General features: G+C 43.8%; 2 protein-coding genes across 2 annotated transcripts in view; both read left to right on the top strand.

The window, feature by feature from the left end:
* Positions 1 to 1,636: 1,636 nt before the first annotated feature.
* Positions 1,637 to 5,597, top strand: calm2a (calmodulin 2a (phosphorylase kinase, delta)). Its single transcript, XM_084709127.1, has 6 exons — positions 1,637 to 1,776; positions 2,811 to 2,841; positions 4,231 to 4,374; positions 4,458 to 4,564; positions 4,662 to 4,797; positions 4,899 to 5,597. The coding sequence occupies exons 1-6, from the start codon at positions 1,774 to 1,776 to the stop codon at positions 4,925 to 4,927; spliced, it is 450 nt and encodes a 149-aa protein (XP_084565253.1). The 5' UTR covers positions 1,637 to 1,773; the 3' UTR covers positions 4,928 to 5,597.
* Positions 5,598 to 7,401: 1,804 nt separating this feature from the next.
* stpg4 (sperm-tail PG-rich repeat containing 4) overlaps positions 7,402 to 10,977 on the top strand; it is a 4,254-nt gene continuing 678 nt past the window's right edge. The window contains exons 1-5 of the mRNA XM_084710271.1: positions 7,402 to 7,657; positions 7,843 to 7,899; positions 8,075 to 8,329; positions 8,641 to 8,705; positions 9,008 to 9,053. Of these exons, the coding sequence (XP_084566397.1) occupies positions 7,583 to 7,657; positions 7,843 to 7,899; positions 8,075 to 8,329; positions 8,641 to 8,705; positions 9,008 to 9,053 (498 nt within the window). The 5' untranslated portion in view covers positions 7,402 to 7,582. The remainder of the gene's footprint in view (positions 7,658 to 7,842; positions 7,900 to 8,074; positions 8,330 to 8,640; positions 8,706 to 9,007; positions 9,054 to 10,977) is intronic.

A 10,977-nucleotide genomic window follows, 5' to 3' on the forward strand; every position in this document is an offset into this window, starting at 1 on the left:
GCATCCAAGGTCATGTCATCAACCATCTTGCTGATGCTGCAATTGAATGAGTGCATCACAAAAATTGAATTGGATGTACCCACAAGTGGGATTCAATTTGAACTCCAGAGCATTCCACAAGGTACTTGATAATGCGATGCCATGTTTACTGTAGTGCAGTATTGCACTTTTTTGTTGTTGTAGTGCCATCTACATACACTCCATACAAACACAAAAGCAATTACGCCATCCTACATTCGCTCATACACAGCAGCTTATCTCGCTCTTGTGACAGGTTTAGGTTTTTGTGCGTCTCCTCCAGTGTTACATAATCTGCAGAGTGAATAAAATCCTGTTGCTGAAAAACAGATTTTAGTGAATAGACTCCAGTGTGTTTGAGATTAGATGGGAAAGCCAGAGTGAAACTGAGCTGCTCACAAGATCACACAACACTTCCACAATCAAGGCTCTGTAACCAGAACACAACTTAAAATACAACCTTTATTTGGTGTTTTCTGTATGGTGTTGTTGAAATATGATATAGGGTTTGTCTCACTACTTTTTGGCATCATCATACATGTGTGTTACAGAAAACAACCAAATAGAAAATACTCACTTTTATTTGTCAATAATATCATGCTAAGTTTTTTAGAATACTACACAGAACTTCTGACACCTGATAAAGAGACACTAAAACTGAAAAGTCATGACATTCCGTTTCTTTCTCTGTGCTTTTTGCCTCCTCCTCACTCTAACAGTTTCCATACTATCCTTGTGTCTTGTATGGGACAGGGCCATAGACAGGTGGCCAATGGGGGGGACAGGAGAGCAGTCGAGCATAAGAAATCGGGTTATCAGATACTCCCATCCACACCACCGCTGCAATTAGACCTGAGAATCTACCGTCATCTGACAGCATTGGTGCTGCCGACCCGGTCACGTCTACTGAACACACAAACATCTCCCCACTATTGTGTATTTTGCCAGACCAAATAATTTGTGTGTGTGTCACATAAATACTTCAATTGCGTGTATCGCATAAAACGATAGAAGAATTTGTTCAGGGTCTTTCTTATTATGCCTTTTTGTGTAATTGTTAACAAAAAAGGGAGCATGTGCTACATGAAAATGGAGCTCATTATATGTAATAGTAGATTTGATCAAATACAATTATTGATGTCGTATATATATGCATGCCCATTGCTACTGGGTGGCTATCGAAGTAATTTTATTTTGTATCCAAAAAGACTATGCCAAATGTCCACAGAACACATTAGAACAGGAACTCTTGTCCAATGCCAGTGGGCAATTCCGATTTCTATGGAATAGAGTGCAACGGCAGCGCAGACCAAGGGAGTGACGCATTGCAGGTACAAACACACCAATCAGAGACAGCTATTTCACCCAACTACGTCTTGTGCCGCGCAAGACCTATCGCACACTAGCAGAAATTATATATCCGCAGTTATCTAGTTCTCCTGCTACGTGCAGTTTTTGATTTGAATTTGAAATTAACACTAATTTGTAGGAAACATTGTAACTGTTTATTAATTTAGTATGCTATAACATGTACCCTTTATTCATAATATATCGTTTTTGACTATTATTTTAATTGAGGGAAAAGGAAGTTGGCGGAGGGATAACACACGGAGGAGGAGTTATAGTGCAGCCGTTAAAGGCGCGTCAAGTACTTGGTCGGTGCATTCAGCCAGTTGCCATTTGGGGTTATAGTTCTGTCACAGTGTGTGTCTTTCGGAGTGTCGATCGTAATCCCGTTGCTACATTTTCATCGAAATGGTGAGTGATTCATCTACACCTGATATTAGAGATATCATCTTTTTGCAACGAGACAGTTTGTACTAGGGAACTGTAAACTTGACTAAGCCAGTAAGCTGACATAGTACTTTAGCCATGCTAAAATGAGCTCCCCTGGCACTACGCGGGCGCGGAATCCTAGCAACACAAACCGTAAAGATTGTGCACACTACTGTATTAGCGAATTTTTACAAATCAGACCACACCTTGTAATGCTACCGAGCTGTACGCGGTTGGGAACGGTCATGTGCTGTGTACTGTAGCTCGCAATCTACAAGATCTAGCTAGGTATATTCACTGTTGTCTCTAAGTTGCATGGTTGTGTCTGCCGTGATGCCATACAGCCACGCCATATTACTATCAAGACTATAGTAACTTTCCAATCCAGTCTAGGTATTATTACTAGCTTTGAGATTGGTTGGAAACTGCTGTGCCATTAACGTACAAACTCAGACGCCAGATGGTTGGCTAGCTACTGAACAAAACTGCAGTAAATTGTACTCGGAATACTACGGAAGTCAACTGGTACTGTAGGCTGCTCTCAAACAGATTGAAGTTGCCGTTTTCGTTGCTACCTCATTGCCGAGTAGGTAGCTTGCATTCGTTTACCGCCAAATTCACGGTTAACTAACGCTTGCTAGCTCATTGTTATGACTTTGGGTCCGACGTGACATTCCTCGGTGATTTCAAATAAGATGGTTAGGTAAATGTTCTTGACAATCTTGCATACGGGGAAGATGACAGACTGTAAAGCTATACTTAGGAGGCCCTGACGTTCATTGCGACACAAACGTTGACCAACTGTAGTAAGACAGCAGACCGCATAAGTATCAATTAAAAGGCTCTAAAGATGTATTGATGGCAAACCTACTGAAAAGTCCGTTAAACAGCTGCCCAGCTTTGCATGTGGATAACCCGATTGCTTGTAAATAACTAGCTGAAACGGTTTTGTAAAAGGCTGAACAATATACTGCAAGTAATTATCAACCCTAACCCCTTCTCTCCCTCTCCCCCAGGCTGATCAGTTGACAGAGGAGCAGATTGCCGGTAAGACATCGTTGCATAGAGCTTCTCAGCCTCCTACGCTGGCACGTGGCGGCCTTATGGATCCCGCACCCCTCTCGCATTGGATTTATATTTTCGCCTTTTAAGGCTTCCATTGGGACAGCCTCTGGCCATAAAACGGGGACGAATGGCCAGGGCGTTACCTGCCTGTTCTAACACTAAAGGACTCCCTCATGGAAACGCTTTGCATTTTTATGATCGAATCATCTAGTGAGGTTCTATTAGTCTTTTGAATAACTTGGTTTCCTGACAGCCTGGCCTGGTGCACCCTTTGCCCAGGGTCTGGCCTTGTGGTAAAATGTGTTCATTAGCAAAGTCTAATTGTAGCTCTGAATTGATTTATTTGGCCTTTATTCTAAAGATGGGTGCCAAATGTCAGTTGGGCATTTTGGGTACAGGTTGTAGTAAAATATTTGCGGATCACTTCAAAAGTTAATGAGGGCATGCAATTTTCAATTTTATGTGATTGAGTTGCTGCCAACAGTTTCAATTTGGGTCTAGTTGACAGTTGGTCTTCAGCTTTCAAATTGCTGACTGCTACCTAGACTAAGTGGCAGTTTGTAAGTTCCTTAGGAGTCACTGTTTGCTGACAACAAGCAACTCTGAGAGGGTTTGTTGCGACCAACAGTCACATTTCCACTCCACCCTTGAGGCAATGTTTCCCCATAAGTGTAGCGGTCACTTCCCATAGTTGTTGTGAGTAAAGACACTTTCACTATGGTCATTTTGGTTATGGGTTCTTGACTAGCAAAATTGATTTCCTGACTTGGGCAGTGTATAATTTACCAGGCAGCCCCCTTTCTTTTAATGAAGGGAAGTTCCCTTGCATGGCTAATGACCCAGGCCCAACTGGAGGCCTTGTTGGGGCTCTCCTGATGTGGACAAGCTGCTGCATGCCACTACTCATTGCAGATGGGTCCATCATTTCACTCAAGGGCCCCTGGCCACCTACTCACACAACAGCTTGTCATTCATTCTGCTGTCTGACTTTTCCTCTGTCCCATTTACTGTCCACAGATTCTATCCTTGTTTATACAAAAAACAGAGCACTTATTAAATGTGGGCTGACTTGTCACTACAGATGGGTTTGTCACAGGAACATGGGTGATTTAACAGCATTGGGGTCATGAGTTTCTAATGCATCGGGGGCTGTTAGCTTGATGTGAATGCCACTTGGGATGGGAGCATTCTGATTCGGTTGCAGGACTTTGTTATTCCATCCTCATGGCTCCTCTATAGTCTAGTTCTGTGGTGCTTATACTGATGTTGATTAGACTCAACGGGCGTTGTTTTGTTTGGTCCTCAAAAGGTTTCAAGTGACTCATTCAAACCTCCCTAGAGTAAGTTGACTCTCCCGCATCTTCTCTGCAGAGTTCAAAGAGGCGTTCTCGCTCTTTGACAAGGACGGCGATGGAACCATCACCACCAAAGAGCTGGGCACCGTCATGCGCTCGCTGGGTCAGAACCCCACAGAGGCCGAGCTGCAGGACATGATCAACGAGGTGGACGCCGACGGTGAGCAGGGCTTCATGATGTTGTGTCTAGAAGATGGGTCAACGTACAGGCTCTTCTAACCTCTGCCCCTCCCCTCCCTGCAGGCAACGGAACGATAGACTTCCCCGAGTTCCTGACCATGATGGCCAGGAAGATGAAGGACACGGACAGCGAGGAGGAGATCAGAGAAGCATTCCGTGTCTTTGACAAGGTACTGCCCCCCCCCCCCCCCCCCCCCCCTTTCCACCGGTCCCGTCTTAGGTGTGCTCATTTTGGCGCTCACTAACGCCCTCACGGGTCCTCTGCAGGACGGCAACGGTTACATCAGCGCTGCTGAGCTGCGTCACGTGATGACAAACCTCGGGGAGAAGCTGACAGACGAGGAGGTGGATGAGATGATCAGAGAAGCAGATATCGATGGAGACGGCCAGGTTAACTACGAAGGTTGGTAGAGGTTTCTGATGGGGGGTTTTTCAAATCACGGTGGCCCGTTTGAGATTGTGGGAGATCATGCTGACCTCTGCTTGTTCTCTCCTCCCTTTCAGAGTTCGTACAAATGATGACGGCGAAGTGAAGGCCTTGTACAGATTTTTCTTATAAATAATTTGCCTTTTTTTTCTTTGTGTAATTTATCTGTAAAATCTTAATAGCCCCCCCAACCCCACCCTTCGTCCTCTTCCCCCTGCTGTCCAAAGGAACTGCATGTAAACTGCATAGGCTCTTGAGTCCCCATGTCCCTTTCTTTTGCCGTCATCGTGTTTTTGGAGTGACGGGAGCTCATACTACCAGATACCCGTCGTGGCCCAGGGGGCTGGAGAGCTTGGAACCCTCCCCGTCATGACGGCTCAGCCCCCCTCGACGCGTGGCGACATTGGAGACCTGTCAGCTGGTAGTCACTCGACAACACCATTGGCATGGAAACGATGTGGAGAAGTTAACTCTGCATGGACTACGGACAAAGTGTATATGGAAATCTCTTGGCATTGCACTACTGCAAAAAAAAACTAAAAAGGAAAAAAAAAAAGAAATATTATGACACGGGTGTATCTTCTAGGTACTCGTACAACTTTTTGTATCTGCTGTTCTATACCAGAAAACAACTTTGTTTTAATCTTACTATGCTTTTTAATGTTTAACTCACATTTCTTTCTTTTCTTTTTTTTTATGGCCTTCGGTCATGCCTCAAATAATCCATTCCAAGTTGTATATTTTTGTTTTCCAATAAAATTTACAATTTACCCAGATGTTGAAGATTTGTCTTGTTTTTCTCTGCTATGACTGCCCACTCAGTGTAATGGATCCCTTTTTTTTGAAGATGTTCCTTTTGATAACGTGCTCTGCTTGTAAACAAATCCACATGAAAGATGATTACCTAACAAGTGACCCTGTAAAATTCCCCAAGCACTGAAGTTCACCAGCCAATGGCCTCCTGGCTTTCAGCTTAACCCAGATCAAATCTATTACTGTCATTAAAATAAAAGCAGTGAGTGGGATCAAAGGTTTCTATTTTGAAGTGCTCACAATAGGACTTGACATTAGAGTCCCTCTCTACTGTCCAGCCCCTGTGCCACCTGGTCTGATCATATTGGCTCGGCACCAGATAGACAGTCTGCTTCCTGTCTGTCTTGGCGTAAGCTCCAGTCAAGTGATGGTACAGGTTTCAGGTTATTGTACATTGACGTAAATGGTATTGTACCCACTTAGTTTATCTTCATTTCTAAGTATTAGAGTTTGTTACAGTAGCTTGCGGAGACACTGTTATTTTGATGAATGATGAAATAAAGCTCTTAACTGTTGACCACCTTCATGCCTCATGTTCCTTTGTGTGCCAGCCTCCTGCCCAACCGCCTGACCTGCCGCCTAACTGGCAAGTCATTCAGGAACAGGGCCCAGTCAGCAGACTAGAAGAACGACTGTATTGTATTCCTGTCTCTCTGGTAGTTCTTTGTGTCAGTACTTCTTTGTGTCAGTACTATCAGATAGCACATTTACATTGCACAGCGATGCAAGGTTAGAAAGTATGCCAGACAATTAGGATAGCGGTGAGTGGCGTAAGTTGCGAAAGGCATTTACGTTCAGATGTCAGTGAAACTGTATTCTGATAGAAGTAATTTACAAATCTGTTGTTTTATCTGATTTCAGATGATTCATGGGCCCCCATCAGTGGCAAAAATGGACAAAAGTAGATTGAGCTCAGAAATAGTCATGACATAACTAAACACCAAACATCACTGTTTTCTCTGCATGTATTTCCTTGAACAGAAGAAGGTCACACAGGAGCACCTCCTTGACAGACAGTGTAAACAACCTCAATTCCTTCCTCTGAAGAATGCAGTTCCCATGTAGCCTAGCAACATGGCAGAACCTTCAGGACTGCTCCCAGCGTGGGCTCTGGATGATGGTCTTCAGTTCTAGTTCACAGTGTCTGCTCTTAACAGCACCTATCTACATCACTCAGCTGGCTTCTGAGGGAAGAAGAACCCATAGAAGCAACTAATATGCCACTCGAGACAGGAACTTGAGGGAGGTGTGCATTCTTTAGGCCTATTTCAGAGGATCACTCAATAAATAGTGTAATGTATGGTATAGGGCAACTGGTTGGCATACATGGTTTTGTGTATGATTTTATGGGATGACACCTTTATAAGTAGTGTATGATGCAACAACAAAAAAATGCATGCATCATAATAGGTCAGTCTATTTATGATTTAGATGTTAGATAGTTGGAAGTTGGGGATAAAAGAAGAATATTACTATAGCATTTGTGGTGGCCTGTTATGTAGATATGCATTTGTGGCCTGTTATGTAGATATGCATTTGTGGTGGCCTGTTATGTAGATATGCAGCTGTGAGCTGAATGTCTCACAAATTATGACCAAAAGATAGCCATGCCATAATTCAAAACACCATGACATATTTCCATTGTGATACATAAATAGGGATTTTGACACAATTGTGAATTCTAAACATATACTGTTTGTCATCATAAAGGAACCTACAACTGTTAAAGTATAAAACATTGTGATTTGCTCCAAACTGACCATCTAGGTTCAACCTGAATCTGACCAAAAGCTAAATATAGACCTACAGACTGGATGCTTGCTGAAAAATTGATCAATTGTGAGGTTGCTAGTGGTAACAGTCACAGGCCAATAGAGTGTGTCTGTAACTGGAGCTCTGGGTCCAAACAGTAGACGCTCCCAACAGACGACTGCTAGAGAGTAGGAAAATGGCCCCAGGAAAAACTAAAGACATATCCAAAGGTAGCAAAATAACCAAAGAAGATGATAGATCTGACCAAAAGGTGAGTGACTGTTGAATTTGTGTCATCTTCATACACAAACTTGACATTTCTCTGTACTCCTTCTCTATGTAAATGTGGACAGACAAGACAGTATTGCCCACTGTTGTTGCCTTCATTTTGAAAAGCAAATATTGCTGCACCATCTCCATGGTCAACACATCACACCCATGTCTTTCTATGTGCAGGGCAATGTCAAACCAGACCTGTGTGACAGAGGAGGCTGGTGGATGGGAACCCTCAAAGTAAGTAGATCAAAACAAAGCCCCACAATCTCAAAATGGTGCTTACAAACACAAACACTTTCAAAATACCTTTTTATCGTCAAGCTCGATCCAGTTCCATGGTCATCGCCGATATTGCTGCCAATGACGCTTGGGCCCACTTATTTTTCCTTTTTTTGACACGTCTCCCTTCTAGGACACGCCTATCCCAGGTAGCTACCACATCCGGGATTTCCTTGAGGAAGCACGTCTGAACCCGGTGGGGAAGACGTATGGCTTCAAGGCTCGGGGCAGGGAGATCCAGCTGCTGTATGTGCGTAAGGGAGACCTGCTGCTGCCTGGTGCCTACAGCTTCACAGACTCCACCCAGGAAGCGCTCCTTTGCAAGACCAGCTACTCCTTCAAGACCTGTCCTCGTCCCCTTAACTACACCCTGGGCATTAGGGACAAGGTGGGGCAAGACAGGGCCTGGAAGGAGGCTCAGGGGTAGTGTGGAGGGAGGAGGTGAAAGTGGAGGGGGAGATGGGTATAGGGAAGCGTGTATGGAATGCTCAACACATCCATAATGTATATTACTGTTTGAATGTCACATTTATTTTTCAAAAATATCAGACTTGAAACTATTTGTTTCTGAATGTTTTGCAATAAACCCAGAGAAGGTGAGACAAAAACGTAAGATATGTAAGGAAATGTTGCCAAGTAATATTTGGATTGTGCTACTTTATCCTGGGATGGTCTTCATCTGAAATGCATCTATTGTAGGAGATAGACCTTTCACCTTGTCACTACAATGTTATGGACAAGCCAGTGCCCAAGACACCTTGCAAGTAAGATTCAGTCCAACAATCAATTTTGTACATTTACATGTCTGTCAGTACATTCCCAGTATCCATCGCACACAGTTAGATCATCCGTTTAGTCACAGCAAGATGGCATCCTCTGAATCATAACTTCAGCCCTCTGAATCATCCTCTTCATATCTGCTCAATTTTTGATCTTCTGGAAACATCAACCTGCTTTCTCATTTTCAGTGCCTCCCATTATGTCTGGCTCATTCTTGGCCCTTCCTGCTCTCTCCTCTCTTTCTCTCCTCTCTCTCTCATGATTTGTCTTTCTTCTTTCCTTGCAGGCATGGAATATTCCGTTCAGCAGTTCAGCGTGTCAGCTTTCTTCCTGTGAGTATCTAGTCACCAGTACTTGGGACTAAAACCTCTTCCGCTGTGAACATGCTCTGTATGTACAGTCTCCAGGTTGGGTGGTTGACTACTATTTGATAAATAATGGGTTGTCACAAGTGGTCCATTGAGACCTCCTTGTTGGTCTTTTTCATGTTATTTGGTTGACTGACTGACAACTCAGGTTTGTTTGCAGCATGCAGGAGCTGTGAGTTTGGAGTGCGTACTTGATGGACATTTGAGCCATGTTGGCAGCTGCCTAGTATTGACATAGAAGGAGGAGAGTCAAGATATCTCAAGGGAGTCATTACTACGACATTGGGAGCTGTTTTTTGTTTTTAGTGGTGTCATGACTAGTCTTAGACAAGTTTATTGTCAAAGGTTAAACAGCTAAGCAAATCCTGTGGTGTTTCTATTATGTAAGAGCCATGTAACCCACTGTCTGGCTTGAGGAAGAGGCAGGGTTCAAATATAACCAACAGTCAAAGGTCATAGTCTTGAGGGTTCTAACCTGGAGAAGAAAACGAGATGGTTGGCCATAGTTGAAACAGTAACATTGAAATTGGAATTAAAGAATTTAAGTTTTTCTGAGAATTGCTAACTCCAAATATGAACTTCATTTCCCACACATTCTCTGAGAAATATCTTCAGGGCTTAGGGGGTTGAAAAAACAAATAGAGAAGGATTGTTTTTTGTTTATGTGAGTACTGATTTGACTTAATTTTTCTGTCCTCGGGCCGTTACTTGTCCCAGATTTGTTAGTCCAATGTCTGGTGCACGTGCTGCAGCTCACGAGAATTTTTTTATTTTTATTCCTTTATGACGAGTCTAGTGGACTAAAACAATCGACTGTCTAAATAATCTCTATTGTTAGTTTGTCTGATGTGACCTCCTTGTCAAAGTTCCTGGTAGACTAGCCGGAGCATGTGGTGTTTCCATGAAAATAGCTAAGCACGGGGTGCTGCCGCTTGGCTCGCTGACACCCATAATTAATCAAAGGTCAAAGGTTCATGAGGCATTTGCGGCAGAGGCCAGTTTTCTATGCCACAGCCCGGGAATGTGGCACTCTGTCAGTGTGGAGGCAAAGTAGGCCACCTTGCACACAGAGGCAGATATCTGCCACGCCATGCCATCTCACAGGGGAGTAGATAGAGAGAGATAGAGAGAGAGAGAGAGAGAGAGAGAGAGAGAGAGAGAGAGAGAGAGAGAGAGAGAGAGACAGAGAGACAGAGAGAGAGCGAGAGAGGGAGGGAGGGAGGGAGAGAGTGAGACACAAACCGAGAAGGAGATAGAGAACTTCCCTCCCCCGTGTCCGCTTTAAAAGCTCCTGTGAAATACACCTGCATTAACACCTACCACTGGGATCAGCTCCCACCAGGCTGGGCCAGGAAGGCAAGCAGACAGACAGGAAGACAGACAGACAGATAGACAGTCAGACATACTACACAAGACAGATAGAAGTGGATTGAGAGGTGAGCTGGCATATATGGAGCAGGAAACCCACAGACAGGCAGAGGGAAAGACAGACACGCAAAGAGGATCAAGTGAACTTGCCACCAGGACCAACTGCCACGTACTGCAATAATGCATGCTGCCATTTCAAAAGTTCACAGAGGAGAAGGAAAATCTTTTTTTTGCCTTTTTTCCTTTCTATAGTCAGGAAGTACAAGTGAAGTGAAGAGTTATTGGCACAAAGCTGTCTGATATTAAAAAAAGCACTTTATCACGAGGAAGGAGAGAGTCAAGGCGTTGGGGAGGAGGGAGAGGAGGAAGAGGGGAGGGACTGTTCTATTTCAGTCTTGCTGGTGAATATTATGTGTGTTAGTGGGTAGGGGAGATGAGTGGTAACCTATGGTGAATTATATCTAGTCTAAAGCAGTTACAGTAACAAGAGCCAGATAACTTACTGCACCATGCCATGTAC

The sequence above is a fragment of the Hypomesus nipponensis genome, chromosome 11 (genome assembly GCF_054491055.1).
Source record: "Hypomesus nipponensis isolate SF chromosome 11, ASM5449105v1, whole genome shotgun sequence".
In the NCBI taxonomy this organism is placed as follows: domain Eukaryota; kingdom Metazoa; phylum Chordata; class Actinopteri; order Osmeriformes; family Osmeridae; genus Hypomesus; species Hypomesus nipponensis.